Source organism: Podarcis vaucheri (assembly GCF_965113315.1).
Source record: "Podarcis vaucheri genome assembly, chromosome: 13".
In the NCBI taxonomy this organism is placed as follows: Eukaryota; Metazoa; Chordata; class Lepidosauria; order Squamata; family Lacertidae; genus Podarcis; species Podarcis vaucheri.
Genome location: NC_138751.1, coordinates 7,567,978 through 7,587,682, shown reverse-complemented (window position 1 = coordinate 7,587,682; position 19,705 = coordinate 7,567,978). Strand labels below are relative to the sequence as shown.

Sequence of the window (19,705 nt, the reverse complement as noted above, 5' to 3'; positions counted from 1 at the left end):
ATAATGGCTTGCATGTTCCAGCTCCAAAGTGCTCGGGCTCGTATCTTATTATTTGACTGTTAGATTTATTATAAATTCATATCACCCTTATTCGAAGGAGCTACAGTTCCTTCTCCTCCCCTCCCCCCATTTTACTCTCACCTGCTGAGAGACACTGACTCATTCAAGGTGACATTAAACCCTGTGCCACAGAATATTTGTCCCATAGTAGTTATTCCTGGCTCCATTACTGCATTCCGATCCTTTTGCATAAGAAGGTGTGTGAAAAATCCCAGCTACTTGGTACCCACCCTCTTTGCCCCCCTAAGAAGTCCCTGCTAAATGGCAGTTGCCCAGTCAATCTATAAAATAAGTGAAAATTAGAACCTATCCATAAACAATCCCTTATCAAGTGCATTCATGAGTTCTGGTTAGGGGGGAAATCCTGCGCACTGTAGATTAGATTCTAGACTCTGCACATAATACCCTGAGGTATCATGGCAAGCTAGTATAGATAATAGTGGAATATTTACCTATTGGTTTTGGTGAGGGCCTGTTTTAGTTTTGCACATGCCACTGTGACAGGTTAGTACCACTGGGTTTCCTTGCTGCTGCCGTTTTGGTCATCAAGCTACCTAGGAGAGCCAGAATGCTAGAAGCTAGTTGGGATATAAATGCGTTCCCTGCTTCTGATGTTAGCAGGAATGTGTTAGCACACTCTGTTGCCTGCTTGCATTCAGTAAAACTATATATTAATCATCCTGATTATTCTGGGGCAGGCAGAAGAAGGAAGGAAAAAGAAGGGCGAAACAGCTGGGGAGAGACAATGATGGATGAGATGCAACTCTTCGCAAAAAGGGTTAAAGCTGGCAATAGGAAACGGGGGCGATGGGGGAGGAATGCAAGCGGCAGCCTGAGCAAGCAAATTTGAAACCTGCAATTTGAGGCCTGGGGTGGCGCTTGGCTCCCCTTCTTGTCCCGGCTTGCAGAATCGCGCCGGAGACGCTAGATGGCGCCAAACGCTGGCCAACGGCGGAGTCCGGGAAGGGGAGGAGGTTGGGATTAGGAGCGCCCACTCTTAAAAGGACAGACCCGCGTAACTTCGGACAATTTGGTGGGGTGTGTGTGAAAATGGTATTTATTCTCCCCAGGGCAAGCAGGATCACAAAAAGGGGCGCTGACTTTCCCGCTCGATCCTTTTCGATGGGAAGGATTCAGAAAGGAGGGGGGTGGGAAATGTTGGAAAGATCAGGTTTCCATGTAAACACCGGTGTCACTCCGGTTTAATGCCCCCCTATTGCTTTTTGTGGGTCGTGTGCTTCGTTTTCAGGTCGGGAGAGTCTCTCCCTCTCTCTCTTTTTCCTTTTTTGAGTCTTTACCCACCGGGGGTGGGAATTAAATGCAAAAATTGCTGGCGGTGCCACGAAGCAGTTAAAAAGAGGAGGAGGATGGGTGTGCGTGTGAAAACAGGAATGAGGAAAGGGGAGGGTCAGGAAGGAAGAGGTCACGTGGCTCGCCCCTCCACCTCTCCACCCCCCCACCCCACCCCGCGCTCCTCCCCGCCACGGGCTGAGAAAGTTGCAAAGGCAGGAAGTGGAAGGAGGAAACAAAAGTTTGCAAACATTCGGGGCGGAGAGGAGGGCGACGGGGACGCGTCCTCTGCAGCGCCCGGGAAAAAAGCACCCCGAAAAACAAGAATACACGGGGAGGAGCCGGCGGAACGGGGCGCCACGAGGCCCGAGGCCGCGGCGATGGGCCGCCAGCAGCGCTGACTTGGCAAAGGGGCCGGGGATGGAGGCGTAGAGGTCAAAGCTGGGGAGGGAGAGGCGCGAGAAAGTGAAAGCGGCCGGCTTCCCTCGCAGATCCGGGGGAGTCTCTTCCTTTTGGGGGGATTATCTCCTCTCCACCATCCCCAAAGAAGGATCCACCGACCAGCCTTGAGATCTGGCTTCCTCCTCCGGGGCCACGACGCGTGGGAACCCAACAGGCGCCGGAGAGGACGGGGAATCGGGCGGAGGGGGCGATGGGGCCCCCCAAGATGCCGACGCCTTCGGGGATCGCCCGGGGCTTCCTCCTGGCGCTCCTGCTGGGTAAGAGAGAGGGGCGCGGTGGGCGCGGGGTCGGCTTGCCTTTGGGGGCACAAGCGCCCCTTTTCGTATAGTGCCCAGTGGCTGAAATGATGGCGATGGGGGAGGGCTCATTCTGTGCCCCCTCCCCAAGATATGCCGGGGCTCCGGTTCCCATCAGTTTCGACCAGCATATCCAGTGGTCAGAGATGATGGCAGTTGTGGTCCAGCAAAGCCTGGAGGGTCAAAGGTCGTCCTTTGCAGCAGCCCACATTTTGGGTGGCTAGGAGTGGGGCAGAGATCTGCCCATTCAAAGGCACACCTGTAGAGTTTGGTCTCTAAACCTAAGCTAAGTGTGGTGATGGGCAATCCACTGGTGTGGACATTAACCCCAGGCCTGGAAAAAAGGGGTCAGCGCAGTACTTTTTGCAGTTATGGGTCACTGGAGCCTTGTTGCACCTGGGAGTCCTTTTCTCCCAGGAGACCTGGTATCAGCCCAGGTGAGGAGGAAGCTTCCTTGATGGATGGGATACAGGGAGCCTTGCCATGACTGCATTTCCCTTGCATGCATTCCGGTTTATACCTGTTGGAGGAAACCTGAGACTATGGAGTTTGGCCTAATAGCCTTCCTTCCTGCCCGGCTTCCCCAACCTGCTGCCTCTAGTTGTTTTGAACTTCAGTCTGTTAAAACATATGGGGAACAGAATCTGCTCTGAGTCATGCACCAGGTCAAACCTGCTCTGAATCCTCTCTTCTTCCTGCAGGCAACCTGTCAAAGGCCTTGTTTTCTTCTCAGGTTCTCTAATCTGAGAGAAATCTGACATCAAAATATGTCAGTGTTCAGAAAACTCTGGAAGACACGCTATGGTCTTGCGGGGCACTCTGCTGCTGACCTCAGAGTCGCTGTAGTCCAGGAATATATATATATATATATATATATATATATATATATATATATATATATGCTTTCGTAGATTTTCACGGGTACAGGAATGCAGGTTTTGGAGTCTTCGGGTGTCTTCCCGTGTAAGAGTCGGGGTGTCTGTGCGACGTTTCGACGAGGTCTCACTCGTCATCTTCAGGCTGGTGCTTTCGGCTTCTTGTTACTGGAACGGGAAGACACCCGAAGACTCCAAAACCTGCATATATATATATATATATATATATGCAGGTTTTGGTGTCTTCGGGTGTCTTCCCGTGTAAGAGTCGGGGTGTCTGGGCGACGTTTCGACGAGGTCTCACTCGTCATCTTCAGGCTGGTGTTTTCGGCTTCTTGTTACTGGTTCCAGTAACAAGAAGCCGAAAACACCAGCCTGAAGATGACGAGTGAGACCTCGTCGAAACGTCGCCCAGACACCCCGACTCTTACACGGGAAGACACCCGAAGACACCAAAACCTGCATTCCTGTACCCGTGAAAATCTACGAAAGCATATATATATATATATATATATATATATATAGCAAAGGGTTGCTCTGTTCTTATCTTGGTTTTTAACAGGCTATTCACCTTTCTGTTTATAAGGGGTTTTGTGTATTTAGTTCATAGAATTTATAGACTGTTTTATATAGCAACAACAACAAACCAGCCTCAAAGCAGTTTACAAAAAGAAGTTATCAGTCTTTTTTAAAAAAAGATAAAAACAAGTATTTCATAGAATAAATAGAGTTGGAAGAGACCCGCTCCAGTGTCATCTGATCAACACCCTGCAATGCAAGAACCTCAAGTAAAACATTTAGAGATAATTAAAATCAATGATCAGCTAAAACCACACTAAAACACCTGTCAGTGTTCTTTCTGTCGGGATGGGCTTGCCTAAACAAAATTGTTTTAGCAGGCATATAGCAAGAGTATAGCAAAGGTGCTTGTCTGGTATCAATGGGCAGGGAGTTGTTATTTATTACTATTTTATTTTATTTATTTATTGAATTTATATGCTGCGCTATGCTTGGGGATCTCAGGGCTGTTCACAGAATAAAATCAAGATATAAAACCACAAAATACCTAATAAAAATAAAAGTAGCCCCCCCCCCAAAAAAAACCACACATTTTAAAAGGGCATAGGATGTAAATCGCATCAACCAAAGGCCTGGTTAAAAAGGAACATTTTTGCCTGGCACCTAAAGATGTATAATGAAAGCGTCAGGCGAACTTCTCTGGGGAGAGCATCCCACAAACAGGGAACCACTGCAGAGAAGGCCCCGTTCTCATGTTGCCACCCTCCAGACCTCCAGACCACAAAGAAGGGCCTCAGAAGATGATCCCAGGTTCATATGAAAAGAGGCAATCCTTGAGGTATTGCGGTCCTGAGCCATTCCAAAGTGTGGCTATTGCCACACTATAATACTGATTTCTTTCCAATGTGGAACAGACAATATGTGGCACCTATAACAGTTCCCCAGACTGAAGTGGCCAAGTGGACATATAAAGAAATAAAACCCCTTGTAAACATATTGCAGGTATGTTATTCCCAAGCTGCTGAGGGCTTTATATACGAAGAGTAGCCACTTGGCTGGGTAGCAAATCGGCAACGGTTGCAAAGGTGTTCTGTGCTGGCAAGGTATTGTTTGTTGTTGTTGCCACGCATGAGTATTTATCTACCAGCTGAACTCTGGCAAAGTGCACTCCAACCTAATGGAGGCTTAGGCCACAATGAATGTGCTCCTTCAACATACCAGGAAGTCCTTCGTTTGTGTGTTTTCCCGATAAGCAGACTTAACACAGCCAGCCTGTCTGGAATTTGACTTTCTCTTTCCTTTCTATTCCTTAGGTGGGATTCAGCCCACTGAGAGCAACTCCTCACACACGGGTGAGTTGGGGGGGTAGAGAGGGGGGGAACAAGGCATGGGGCAGAGAGGGAAGGTGGGTGCTGAGGAGGGGGGTATTGCTGATATTTGAAGGTCCAGAAAGGAGTAACAAAAATTGTCAAGGGGGTGGAGCGCTTCCTATGAGGAAAGGCTGTAGCTTTTGAATCTTAGTGAGTGAGTGGGGACATGATAGAAAATTTATAAAATTATGCATGTCCTAGAGAAAAGGAGATGGAGAAAAGTCCCCCCCTCATACTTTTCATTTTCATTTCATTTTTAATTTGTATAATGCCTTTCTATATTACGATACCCAAGGCGGTTCACAGTAACAAAATATGCAACAAGCAGCACACACCTTATCTGATCCAATACAAAAAGTCGTAATAAAGCATAACTTTCAAATGGAACGACTTATATCAGATAAAGTCATGTTGAATCGTCTGTTAGTCATAGTACACAATAAAATCAACTCTCAAAACATCAGCACATCATTGTTAAACAAGAGATTCACCCTTAACAATTCCAATAAATAATTACTGAACTACGATCGATAAAGATAACTGCAAGTCGCAATGCATAAAGTGTGCACCACAGTGCGTACAAAACCATGTAAAAGGGTCAAATTGGGAAACAGACACATGACTTTAAAAACTATTTCCCCCCTTAAACTCCTCTTCGGGAGAACTCACAGACATCCAACGAAGTTGAATGTTGGAAGATTTCAGACAGATAAAATGAAGCAATTCTTCAACCAGTCCATAATTAAACTGGGATTTGCTCCCACAGGAGGCAGTGGTGACCATCTTGTGTGGCTTTAAAAAAGGGATCAGGCACAACAAGGTCTATCAGTAGCTGCTAGCCGTAATGGCTGTGCTTTGCCTCTGTGGCTGTAGGCAGTAATGAGCACCAGTTGCTAGAAACCTCAGGAGGAGAAAATGCTCTTGTGTTCGAATCCTGCTTGTGGATTTCCCACAAAACGTTGCTGGACCAGATAGGACATTGCTCTGATCCAGCAGGCTCGTATTGCAGCCTAGTTTTACTTTTATGCAGCCACCTAAATAGTAGTTTGCTAGAAATAAGATTCCTGTGGCCCTCCAGACTTTGTGGGACTCCAGCTCCCCTCAGCCACAGCCAGCATGGCTCCTGGTCAGGGATGAGGAGAATTACAGCCCATCAATAATTGGGGTGTCACACAGTCACCACCCCTGAGGGGAAGGCAAGGGTAGCCAACAGCCAATACAGCCCTTATAAGGGGTGATGCGAGTTGCTGTCCAAAAATAGCTGGCTATCTCCGCATTGGGTTTGGAGAACCAGGATGCCATGACAAAGGCTCAGAAGGAGAAGGAAAGGACTGAGGAGGGCACTGAGTAAAGTGGGGGTGGGAGCCATTTTAGGGGATAAGTGACAGCAAGGGAGAGACTCCTGAAATGACCATGGAGACTGTGGTGCCTAGAAAGATCTTGATACCTCAGTTTTCGAACGTAATCCACTGCAGAAGACCATTTGACTTCCGAAACGTTCGAAAACCGAAGCATGCCATTTCCGGAAGTATTTGCTTCTGGGAAACTCAGTACGGAAGCCGTATTGTGGCACATTCGGCTTCTGAAAAGCGTTCAAAAACCAAAGCAGTTGTTTCCGGGTTTTTGGCATTCAGGAGCCGAAACGTTTGGTTTCCGAGATGTTCGAAAACCGAGGTACCACTGTACTACGAAGGGGAACTATAAAAGAAAGTCAGGAGGAGCTGGGAGTATGGGGAAGGGGCTCAACGTTGTTTCATTGACCTTCTCCTTCGTCCCACAGCTGTCTGTCAAGGCTACCCTGATGTCCGGAAGGAGCCGCAAGGCCAGATCCGTAGCCCTTCTTCCCAAGGGACGACATACAGCAGTTGTAGCTGGGTCATTCTGGCCGACCCTGAGGAGATCATCAGTATCAGGTGAGAAGGGAGCACTTTTAGTTGGGCCCGGAAACCATCCTCACATGAGCGCATCCTTCAGATTTCCTGGGGAGCGCCACATAAAAGCAAAAGTTGGCATGCATACGTGATCTCTCTCGATCTCTTTCTCTTTTGCTTCCACAGGTTCCAGCACTTTCATCTCTCCTGTACCTCAGAGATGCTGATCATCCAGTCAGCCTCGCTCCCTTCATCCCCTTGGAAAATCTGTGGCTACCACACTCCTGAGCCCCTCCGGATAAAGGGAGGCAACGTGACCCTTAGTTACAACTGGAAGTTCATGACAGGAGATGGGTTTCAGCTGAAATATGAGAGAGGTACGGCAGAATCCACAGCCCTGGTGCATTATGGGAAGAAAACGGAAGCTTCTCTCCTCATCAATTTCCCTCCCTGATTATTGTTTCTAATTATCTATCTCCTACACACACACATGTATACATGGACCTCCTTTCCTTCCTTATCATGGGTGGGGTGCTATTTTTCGCCCTTCTTTCTTATTTAAAAAACAACCACCACAAACTGATTTGGGAATGAGGAAAGAAAATCTCAAGGCTGAAAAAATCAGAAAGTGAGAGAAACCACAACTGAAGGGAACCCCCATCTCTACCATTTCTGAGCACAATTCAACTGTTGGTGCTGACCTTTAAAACCCTAAAGGGCCTCAAAGGCCCAGTATACCTGAAGGAGCGTCTCCACCCCCATCGTTCAGCCCAGACACCGAGGGCCTTCTGGCAGTTCCCTCACTGTGAGAAATGCAGCTACAGGGAACCGGGCAGAGGGCCTTCTCGGTGGTGGCGCCCGCCCTATGGAACGCCCTCCAATCAGATGTCAAGGAAATAAGCAGCTCTCTGACTTTTAGAAGACATCTGAAGGCAGCCCTGTTTAGGGAAGTTTTAAATGTTTGATGCTTTATCGTGTTTTTGATATTCTTTTGGGAGCCTCCCAGAGTGGTGGGGAAACCCAGCCAGATGGGTGGGGTATAAATATGCTGCTGTTGTTGTTGTTGTTACTGCCAACACACATCTCCCAAGCTGATGGAATACAAATCTGTGTATTATTGACTCTGCCCATTCCATGCCTCTTTTGGGTTTCTATCAGTCCCCTCTGACAGCTTCATTCTGTGTTTTCCACACCCCTTTCCTCACTCTCTTTCTCTGCTCCAGAAGCCAGCAGGCCACCCGTCTTCCCCTGCAACCTCACCCTGGACAGCTTCTACGGCATCTTTTTCTCGCCCGGCTTCGCCTCCGACTCCTACCTGGGCGCCGCGCATTGCCAATGGGCCCTCGACGCCCACGACAGCCGGCCTCTGAGCATCCGCTTCACCGCCCTCAGCCTGGGCGTCGGGGACTCCCTGAGGGTGTACGAGGGGGCTCCCGGATCCGTGCCGCGCCCCCGCTTGCTGCGCAACCTTGACTACACCAGCAACAAGAAAGTGGTCGCCGTGGACTCACCTTCCAGCCGTGCGTGGGTGTCCTATGAGGCGGCGCCGGGAACATCAGGCCGTGGTTTCAACGCCACCTACCACGTGCGGGGCTTCTGCGTCCCGTGGGATTTCCCCTGTGGCGGAGGCGACGGCGAGGGGGCCACTTGCTACAGCGCTGCCGAGCGCTGCGACGGGTTCTGGGACTGCGCCAGCGGTGCCGATGAGGACGGCTGCAAAGGCTGCCCAGTGGGGCAGTACCCCTGTGGGGGGCGCGGGATCGGCGGAGCCGGCTGCTACGGGCCGGCCGACCGCTGCAACTACCAGACTTTCTGCGCCGACGCTGCGGACGAGCGCCATTGCTATTCGTGCCAGCCAGGCAACTTCCGGTGCCGGGACGGGCGCTGCATCTACGAGAGCTGGGTGTGCGATGGGCAGGCGGACTGCATTGATGCCTCCGACGAGGCGGACTGCTCCTACGTCCTCCCGCGGAAAGTGGTGACGGCGGCCGTCATCGGCAGCCTGGTCTGCGGCCTTCTCTTGGTGATCGCGCTGGGCTGCACCTGCCGACTGTATGCCCTCCGCAGCCACGAGTTTGGGTGAGAGGAGCAGCCGGGCAGCGAGGGGCAAGGCTGGGGCTTAGGGAATGTGCACATGAGATATCAAAAATGCGGAGAGCAATGGAAACTGGGGGGGCAGGACTGGAAGACTGGTGGGAAGTATAGGAATGGAGCCATACAGAGAGGGAAGACGGATGTCCCCAGGAAGTACTGTGCAGTGATCGTGGTACCCTGGTGTATAGAAATCTGCTTTATTTGCTTAAATACCCTCCTCTTCACCCCAGGGTGGATTTAATTTAAATCAAATCAATCTAAATCACTAGTCAGTAAGACTTGATATAAATCATTTTTTTTTACAGAAAGACCCATTCTTGCTGGTATAATCTTAATATTTACACGCAGACAAAGGTTTCCTTTTTGAATAATAAGTTTTCAGAGTTGTTTTTACAGTTATATAAAAAATACAGATTTGGTTATACTATTAGAAATAGATAATTATTAGAAACCATTAGAAACAGATAATTATGAAATTATTGTGAGGTTTACTAAGTTAACTGTTTATATTGGAACAACTTTTCTGCTGTACTTTATTGGAAGGAGAGAAATAATAATTTCCTTAATAACAATTTAAACAATTTATTAACAAAAACAATAGCATTATAGCAAATGTATTCATGTTTGTTAACTGATGTGGTTAAATAAATCCTTATTTCCTGATGAATAGCATTTGGACTATAGTGTAACTTAAATAGAAAACTATCTTTACAAAGATTTTTCCTCCAAAAGCATTTTATTTTAAAAATCCGATTTTTTAATTTTATTTTTAAAAATCCTTGATTTTATCCACCCTGCTTCAGCCAGAAGTAGGCTCCTAGAGCAGCTTACAAATGTCCGTGACAGAACAGCCCCTGCCCTCAGTCTTACAGTCCAAAGGGTATAACATGAAAGGAAATTAGGATCTGGAGGGAAAAAGAAAAAAGCAAAGGCTGTCTTAAATGACAGAGCTTTTGTAGCAGCCTGCTGGACTGTTCAGGGAAAGCTGCTAGCCTTTCTCAGTAGAGGTGATAGCAAGATCCTGCCATCTTATCCCTCTGTTCCTGTAGCCTGATGGGATGGCTGCTGTGGGCGGCAACTGAGAGAGGAGCCTGGGGGACATGGTGAACCAGTGACCTAGCCGCTGTGGGTGCAGCTATTGCTGAATAATAATAATAATAATAATAATAATAATAATAATAATAATAATTTATTATTTATACCCCGCCCATCTGGCTGGGTTTCCCAAGCCACTCTCTGCGGCTTCCAACTGAATATTAAAAATAATACAGCGTCAGACATTAAAAACGTCCTTAAACAGGGCTGCCTTCAGTTGTCTTTTAAAAGTAAAATAGTTGTTCATTGCCTTGACATCTTCTGGGAGGGCATTCCACAGGGCAGGCGCCACTACCGAGAAGGCCCTCTGCCTGGGTCCCTGTAAAGAATGTAAAGAATACAGGAGATATTGTAGAGCTGGAAAATGTGGGCGATAAAAATTAACTGGGGCGCACCCAACGAAACTGGATGTTGGAAGATTCGGGACGGGGGGGGGAATGCTTCTTCTCACGGCGCATAGCTAAAACTATGGAATCGATTCCCATGAGAAGCAGTGAGGACCCCCAACCTGGACAGCTTTAAAAGAGGATCGGACGAATTTGTGGAGGATAACGCTATCAATGGCTGCTGGCCACAGGGGCTATGCTCCATCTCCATGGCCGGAGGCAATGGGAATTGCATTTGGGGAGAGTGCCGTTGAACCCTGCTCCTTTTTGTGGACATTGGGTCACTTGTAGGAACAGGATGTTGGGCTGGACAGGCCCCCAGCCAGACCCAGTGGGGCGCACTGTCTGTTCTTATGAAGTGAAAGGAAGTTGAAGTTAGAAACTTCCGCTCAGACAGAGAGAGGGAGAGTTGAGGAGGGATAAGAAAAGAATGTTATGGAGGGATGGAGAGGGTGACGGGTGCAGCTTTCATCTCACACTTTGTGTGTGTCTCTTTCTCCCCACAGTATCTTATCCCCCTTGTCGCGGATGGAGGCCCGGCTGGTGCAACGGCAGGCGCCGCCTTCCTACGGGCAACTCATTGCTCGCGGCGTCATCCCCCCCGTCGAAGGCTTCCCCACAGAGCACCCTCATCAGGTAAGCAAATTTCTTAACATTTGTAGAACCTGAGGTATGAGGCAAAATATACAGGCCCCACTCTCTTCATTTTTGTGTGTGTGAGAAAGCGTTTTGTTTGTCCACCCTACCAGAAAGATTACTACGGGTTCCCTATGTCTTGACTCCCCACGTCTCCCCACATAGCCAGGCAAGGTTCCCTTCCTGAAATTGTCTCTGAGGTCTAAGATCTTACATTATTCTGGCTACTTGGCTGCCACAGGGATTGCAAAATGCACAGATGCCTCTCTGTAAGCTCCATTGCTTGTACGATGGGATATCCATATGGCTCGGGCCGATTATAACCACAGCTGGGAAATGGCCCTCATATTAAGATGCAATTCATTCTTAGAAAGCTGTGTCTTTGAGGCAGAAGTCTGGGGACTCTGAGCCGGGAGTTTTGAGGAGCAATAGGCAACAAGAGCACTCGGGCGAGGCTGTGTCAAGTAGCTCTCGCCATATTGAGGGCCTGCAATGAACATCAGTATTGCAGCCTCCCATATCACTCAGTTCTGAAGAGGACTCTGAAAACTCTGGTACCATTGCAAGCGAAGATGCGAAGACCTGAATAATAGGTGTGCCCAGCAAAGGAACTGTAGGGCGTGCATCTGTAGAAGGAGAGCGTAAATACCTTACTGGAGTCTTCCCAGCATATTGACCATCTCAGGCCCTATGATTGGCAGGGGAGGCTGCCTGGATGGCGTTGACCCATGACAGGGACTTTTGGGTGGTGGCTCTGCATTTGTGTGATGCCCTCAATGGTGAGGTGCACCTGTCTCCCTCATTATTGGCTTTCAGGATAAATTTTTATGACATCCTTGTTTACCCAGGCATTTGACTGATGACGGCTACTGAAAATGTTGAAATTAGTAACTGTGAGGGAATGCAATTGTTTTTAGTGTCTTCCAGATTTGCGTTTTTGATGTTTCAAAAACCTTTTCTAGTTTAGATTATACTGCTTTGACATGTTTGCCACACTGGGCTGCTTTGGGGAGTGGGACAGGCAGGTTGCAAAGGTAATAAATTAATGAATGGGTAAATATGCCCTCCCGGGATTCCTTGAGAGACTCTCCCTGCCAGGTAAACACACTTGTGTTTGGTTTTCGGTCTGTCCTAATTCCTCACCACCCTTCCCTCTGCTCTTTCATTTCAGAATTCAGTGCTGGGGAACTTGAGGTCTCTGCTGCATATGTTCCGCCACGACTCAGCCGCCGCCACTGCCACTGGTGGGAACCACCGCCCGCATCGCAGCCGCTTCCTGCGCCGCTTGGCGAGGCGCATGCGGCGGTTGGGACTGCTGCCTCGGTCTGCCCCAACCACCTCCACTTCTGCCTCCGCTGCCACCACCACTACCACCACAACCACCTCTTCGCCACACTCCACTCCGGATACCCTGCCTGAGCCAGTACCCGGAGAGGAAAACACAACTTCCGGCCAGCTGGAAGAGCAAGCCCCGCCTCTTCCCCAGAAGGCCCCGCCCCCGCCTGCTGAGCCTGCGCCAGAGCCCCAGGCCCCGCCCCCTCCCACCCCGCGGTTCTCTGGGATGATGCGCTCTCTCCGCGTACGGCTGTTCTCCCCTACGCTGCCGTGCTCTGTGGAGGCAGGCAATCCCCTCAGCGCCCCTCCGTCCCCCGAAGACGAGGATGACGTCCTTCTGGTGTCCCTCACCGTGCCCGACTCTGAGAGCGGAAGTGCGTCTGCCGACTGGGCTGCGGACGACGAGCCCCTTCTGACCTGAGCGGCCTTCTGCAGCAGCATCCGGACTCTCTTACCCAAACACTGGACATTGCCTTTTAAGAACTGCACACAGGGTTACTTATGCACAACAGCAGAAGCAGAATTTTTCCCAGCTCTCCCCCACTTACCACCTCTCCCCCACAACCCACCAGCAATCCCTTCCCTTCCCGCTTCCCTAAAGGTATATTTTGTGGTGTATGGGAAAGGATGGCAGTGTATGGCAGTTAAAAAAAAAAAAAGAAAGTTCTTAAAGGTTATTTTCCATGCTTGGCGTTTGAGCAAGAGAATAGGAGCCACCGTGACACCTCTCTTTCCCCAGTCACTTTGAGGATTCAAATACCAGCTCAGCGGAACAGGGGAGCGATGCTTGTGTGCCACGTAAATCGGGGTTCTTTAAAGGGGAGAGATTCTGATCTGGTATACCATCGCTGTTTCTAGTTCTGCGCAACGAGACGAGAGAAAACAAATCCCTAGGGGCCACCCAGTTATCTTGACACCTCCATCTTCTGAGAGCTGCCTGCCGCGGGTTTTGTTTCAGTTGGTGCTGAAATCGCGGCTTGTGTGGAAGAAGTGATAGGAGTACATGCACTTGACATTTTAAGAAATGTTCTTGGAAAGTGAGGAGGAGGAAATGAAATACGCTTCTGCAGGGAGAAGCTCAGATATGTCTGCCTGAAGGAAGGAGAGCTATGTAGTAGTCAGAAGTAACCCTTACAGGCACTGTAACCCTTAAAAGCAGTGACTAAATTGGCGGGACCCCAATCCTTATTTTGCAATGCCACAGCAGAGAGGAAAAAAATCACGTGATTCGGGTGGACTAGAAAATTATTATTGTGGAGTTGTGGAAAGATTAAAAGAAGGAGGAAAGGCTGAAGTCAGCAACTCAGCTTAAATTCTTCTGCAGTAGTTGCAAAACAACATTTTGACCGTGCACTCCCTGTGTATGTTTACTCAGGAGTAAATCCCAAATTTGTTCAAATGGACTTACTCCCCAGTATAGAGATGGAATTGCAGCCTTAGGGAAAGAAAAGGATGGACAATGTTTTCTTCCTTTTATTGATTAAATGTTTTGTAAGTAAGCTATTTTTTGAAAAAACACAGAAAATGAAAGAAGTTAAATTTTGCACATGGAATATCCGAACAGCTTTAAATAAGGAAAATTTGTATGAAGGATTTATTTTTTTAAAGAAAACGCTCCTTGAGAAGAGTGATCAGTTAAGATTTTTAGTCGTGATCATTGCAGATTATTTCTTTGGCGGTGACCAAAAGCACAGAAAACGATGCATGAATCCAAAGGCCCAATAAATTAACACAACTTGGTATAAATGATGATAAAAAATAGATTTTAAGAGGTAAAGGTTATCTCTGGCTATTTAATATAAAGAGTACTATTTTTTAAAGATGAAGCTAAGGCTTCATTCAAGCCAGTCAGAGCATGAAGATATGTTTTTCTAAACATGACGTTAGAACAGTTAACAACTCTTAATTCTACCTGATTTTTTTTTAAAGGCAGTGGCTCATTCTTAAGCATCTTTCTTAGACAGGTGTTTAAAAAGGATAATATCTGCATTGAGTCTTTGCCCAGATCTTTGTATGTCTATTTTTAAAAACAACAACAATAATAATTTAACTGACAATATTCGAAAAACATTTTCAAAAGGACGTTGTGGGTGACTTCCAATGTTATCTGCCCATTTGTGCAAAAGATATCAGCTTTGCGCAAGAATGTTTCTGGTTTCTCCTCTGCTGCCTCCAGATCTTCTTCAGGGGGTCCCCTTGCCTTCTGGAGCATAATTTGAGGGCTTCAGGAGGGGCTGAAGGGGCAAGAGAGGAAGGAGAGCCCACATCTCAGAAGTGGAATTTCTCTCACACTCTGTTGCCTCTTGCCCATTAGGTGTGAATTGGAGCTGGGGAACATCTGAGCCTCCAAATATTGTTGGACTCCAACTCCCAGCACCCCAACTATCTTGGACAGAAGTTGGCACTCATGGGAGTTGTAGTCCAGCAGCGTCGGAGGAATCGCAGGTTCCTTATCCCCTACCACAGGGTATGTGGTGGCCGTGCTGCTGAAACCCAGTAGCAAGGCTAAGCTATGTCTGTATAAAGCTTTATAGAGGTGAAAGAAAACAGGTTTTCGTTGTTGTTTTTCAACTGACACGATTCACTGTCCGGAGATTCGTTTTGGCAATAACAGGCTCAGATGCAATGACCATGATGGATTCTTCTTCTTCTTCAATTGTTGATCCAGCTGTTGATATGCAAATGGGGGGGTGAGATGGGAGCCCCACCAGATTAGAAAGTCTGCAGAACATTCCAAATCAAAACGATACGCTGCAATCCTGTCAGGTAAAGAAACCTCCTAACAGGATTTCACTAAACCGGTGCCTTCTTAATCGCACAATCTATGGGCGCTCCACGTGACTCGGACGAAGCAAACCAGGGCAGAGGTGGGGGGCCTCTGCAGTTGGCAGCTATTACTGTACCTCTCCTGGCCTTGAACTCCTACCCCAGCAAGGATGGGAAGTGGGGCTGCGACTCCCATCATCCCTAAGCCAGCACAGTCGGTACACGGGGATTATGGGAGCTGCTGTCCAGCAACCTCTGGAAGGCCACAAATTCCCTGTCTCCCCCCCTTTAAAAAAAGAGTTAGGTGAGATGTTCAAGCCCCATTGAAATGAACCCACGGTGCATTGGTTCCCCTGGCTTTTTTAGCTGCTGGCACAAGTATGTATGGGTGTGAGATATATAGATATATATACATATATAAATTATATATAATTTATTCTTATTTGCTGACAAGAGATGCTTCTCGGAGAAATCAGTGGCGACATTTAATGGAAGCCAGGAGTTAATGTTTTACTGCTGTCTTGTTCTGTTCTCTCCCCTATCTGGGTAGGTGTGTGTGGATAACTGACAACGTCGAGTTCTAGATGAGCAAATATTTGCACTGTGTATTTTAGTCCGTTGAGCTGTGACCACTAACTGGGGCCGCGCTGTTTTGTTATTTCACCTTCTGTTGCCTTTTTGAGTTTTTTGCTAAGAATTAAAAAGAGAGATTTTGAACTGTAAGGTGGATTCCCACACCGGTCTTTCTGTTTCTGAGCCAACTAATTAACCGCCTGCCAAAAAAGGCTTGTAGGTTTCGGGGGATGTGATGAGGGAGAGACCCATTTGCCTAAAGCTGTTTCTACGGTCAGTTGTAGCAATTACCGTATTTTTCGCTCCATAAGACACACCTAGTTTTTGGAGGAGGAAAACAAGAAAAAAAATATTCTGAATCTCAGAAGCCAGAACAACAAGAGGGATCGCTGCGCAGCGAAAGCAGCAATCCCTCTTGCTGTTCTGGCTTCTGGGATAGTTGCGCAGCCTGCAATCGCTCCATAAGACGCACACACATTTTCCCTTACTTTTTAGGAGGGAAAAGGTGAGTCTTATAGAGCAAAAAATATGGTACTTCAACTCTGGTCCGCCTCTGACGTGCTTATGAGGGCGAGTCCCAAATTGGAGAGAGTACCTCTCTAGCCATGATCAAGGTTGTGTCTCTCTCATCCCAGGGTTAGCAGATTGTGTAAACCAGCCTTTCCCAAGCTGGTGCCCTTGAGATGTTTTGGGAACTACAATTCCCAACAGTCCCTGCCAGTCAGGTCCCCCCCCCTAACGTCGTGCAGAATTAAGAGAAGAAATGTGGGGAGCCATAGAGAGACAGAATGGCTTGACGTTATCCCAGGATACTTGGCAAAGACATACAGTGGTACCTCAGGTTAAGTACTTAATTCGTTCTGGAGGTCCATACTTAACCTGAAACTGTTCTTAACCTGAAGCACCACTTTAGCTAATGGGGCCTCCTGCTGCTGCCGCACTGCCAGAGCACGATTTCTGTTCTCATCCTGAAGCAAAGTTCTTAACCTGAAACACTATTTCTGGGTTAGCAGAGTCTGTAACCTGAAGCGTATGTAACCTGAAGCATATGTAACCTGAGGTACCACTGTATGTGGGTGAAAATGCATTGGGACCCTTTGTTCTTACAGATTGCTACATCAGTCTGTAAGAACAGCAGCCCCAAAGCCTTCGCTATGGAAACAAGCCACGGATGGCTCGGAGTTGTCTTCGCTCAGAGTCTCAGTTTCCTGTATGTGAGACATAACCGACAAAAACAGTGCCTTTGTTGAGCTGCTGTGAAGATAACTCAGCCAGTGGACCCACGCAGTTCTAAAAGCGGGAAGAGAGAGATGTGTTGCCTGGTGCAGGTAAATCAAGAAAGTGTCTGTGACAGTGCCCTCTGCTTGTTGCAGTTTGCACAAGTCAAGCTGTGAAGGCTCTGAAGAAGCTGGTGATTGAAGCCTACAGCAGCTAGACTGGTGACTGGGAGTAGCCGCCGAGGCTATATATACTGGTCCTGAAAGACCTACACTGGCTCCCAGTACGTTTCCAAGCACAATTCAAAGTGTTGGTGCTGACCTTGAAATCCCTAAACGGCCTCAAAGGCCCAGTATACCTGAAGGAGCGTCTCCACCCCTATCGTTCAGCCCGGACACTGAGGTCCAGCGCCGAGGGCCTTCTGGCGGTTCCCTCACTGTGAGAAGCAAAGCTACAGGGAACCAGGCAGAGGGCCTTCTCGGTGGTGGCACCCGCCCTGTGGAACGCCCTCCAATCTAATGTCAAGAAAATGAGCAACTCTAACTTTTAGAAGACATCTGAAGGCAGCCCTGTTAGGGAAGTTTTTAATGTTTGTTGTTTTATCGTATTTTTAATATTTTGCTGGAAGCCGCCCAGAGTGGCTGGGGAAACCCAGCCAGATGGGCGTGGTGTAAATAATAATTAATTATAATTATATTATTATTATGCCCTTGCATGGCCTCTTGATGTTCCTTCCCAACTCTTCTAACAAATGTATCTACACACACTTCAGATTGATTTAACTAAGCAGCATGGAGTAAATTCAGTACCACAAACAAAAGGTTGGCATACAGATCACCAACTTCTGTTACCTGGGAAGGTTTGCAAAGAAAACAGCATGAGGGGAAGTGATCAACTACCAACAGCCAACAGGACGGGCTATTTTATTTGCAAATAATCCTTTACCAAGATTATCCCTTAATACCCTTTTCCCCCAGCCTAAAAGTTCTTGTGGGTGAGGGGGTTTGTAGCCACTTCAGCGACTGCCTGGGCCTGTTTGGGACATAACTGCAGCTGGCATAGCTGCCAGGCACCAATAAACAGGGAAATCCCAGCAACTTTGTAAAAATAATTATTTTCAGTCATAAGGTTGAGGGGGTTGCTTCGCTCTGCGTGGCTAATATCATCCAGCCTGCATCGGTGGCCTTGTTCGCACAGAAAGCTTTCCACATGCCGCACTGCTGTGCCAAACGGGTGGTCATTCTGGATTCATTAACACAGATGGAAAATGGAGGGCCAGAGTTCGTCCCTTTCTCTACCGCCACCCTCGCCTCTTAACGGCTCCAGTCTGTTGCCCTGCCAACATCATGGAAACTGCCTCCTGAGGATCAGAAAGGCCATGAGTTCAAATCCTCCCTGGGCTGCAATTAGGGCAAGGAGGACGCCTCGCTGATTGCAGCTGAGGCTGAATGTATGAGAGAGAGAGAGAGAGAGAGAGAGAGAGAGAGGCCGAAAGCGCAAGGATGCTGATCCAGGCCTTGCAGAGCGACCAGGTGTGCTGTCATTTGGATGCCTCAACCTCTAAGCACAAAACGAGCCGAATCAGCATGCAGGAGGGGGCGCTTGCCCGCAGAGGGTCCCCACGGGCCCAGCCAGCCTCAGCCTTGTTTCCTGTGTCTCCCAGGGGGGCTCCCTTCTCTCACCCTATGGCAGGCATTAATTATGCCTAATTAGCATCCTCCCACCCGTGACTAACTGTATAATTCCCTCCCCCCTGCCTAATTAGGCTGAGCAGCTAATTCAGCCTCATTAAAGAGGGAGAGAGTCTCTCCTGTGCGCTCTCTCTCATCTCTGCCCATCCCCTTCCTAGACGAAAGCCATTCACCAATGGATGCTCCACAGCCCCCCACCCCCTCCTGGTTTCATCCTCCATCCAATTACTTTGTTTACTCTTTCTTCCTCCCGTGACTATTTTGAATATTCATTTATCCACCTAACATTCACCGTCTTTCCACATCATCAGCTACCTCGATGACTGCATCAGTGTTTTGGATATATTTTTAAAGCTGTTTAAAATAGAGGGGCAGGTAATAATAATAATAATAATAATAATAATAATAATAATAATAAATAATGCATTGTTTTGATTTTGTGTGCACCCATGTTTGCCACCCTGGGCTCCTTTGGGATGAAGGCGGGGATACGAATTTAACAAACCAAAAAACATACACAGTTCTAATTAGAGTAGACCCACTGAAATCAACGAACCTAATTTAGCCATGTTAATTAACTGCAGTGGGTCTGCTCTGCTGCAGGACCAGCACTGGCTACAGCAGAGTGGATTTTGCAAATGTGCTTTCGCAATCACACAAATTGCCCTTATCAGTCTTTCCCTTAATCCACCCATCCATCTGTCTCCTTTGTTTATCCCTCCATGCTCACTTTCTCATTATCTTATATATATCTCTCTTTGCGTTAGGCTCTCACTCTCTACTCTTTCCAACAAATACCCTCCCACACACACACACACAAACAAATATATACACACCATATTTCTTTCTTTGGCCCCATTTGTGCTATACTGTACATTTCAAGCAGTGACACGCCATTTTTAAATAGTCAATGTTTCTCCCAAATAATCCCGGGAAGCAGGGTTCTCCAAACTTGGGTCGCCAGCTGTCTTGGACTACAACTCCCATCATCCCTAGCTTGCAGGACCAGTGGTCAAGGATGATGGGGATTGTAGTCCAAAAACCCTGCTGGGAAGTGTAGTTTGTTGAGGATGCTGACCCCTGTTAGGAGACCCCTGTATTCCCTTCAGAGAGCTATAATTCGCAGAGCTCCCTGAGAAGATGGACAGACCACTCTGGGAACTGTAGC

General features: G+C 47.9%; 1 protein-coding gene across 1 annotated transcript; it reads left to right on the top strand.

Moving 5' to 3' along the window:
- Positions 1–1,513: 1,513 nt before the first annotated feature.
- On the top strand, positions 1,514–15,778 carry LRP10 (LDL receptor related protein 10). The gene is made up of 7 exons (XM_082196796.1): positions 1,514–2,069; positions 4,816–4,854; positions 6,653–6,785; positions 6,930–7,120; positions 7,967–8,822; positions 10,825–10,954; positions 12,126–15,778. Exons 1-7 carry the CDS (start codon positions 2,003–2,005, stop codon positions 12,708–12,710), a joined length of 2,001 nt encoding a protein of 666 aa, XP_082052922.1. The 5' UTR covers positions 1,514–2,002; the 3' UTR covers positions 12,711–15,778.
- The last annotated feature ends 3,927 nt before the right edge of the window (positions 15,779–19,705 follow it).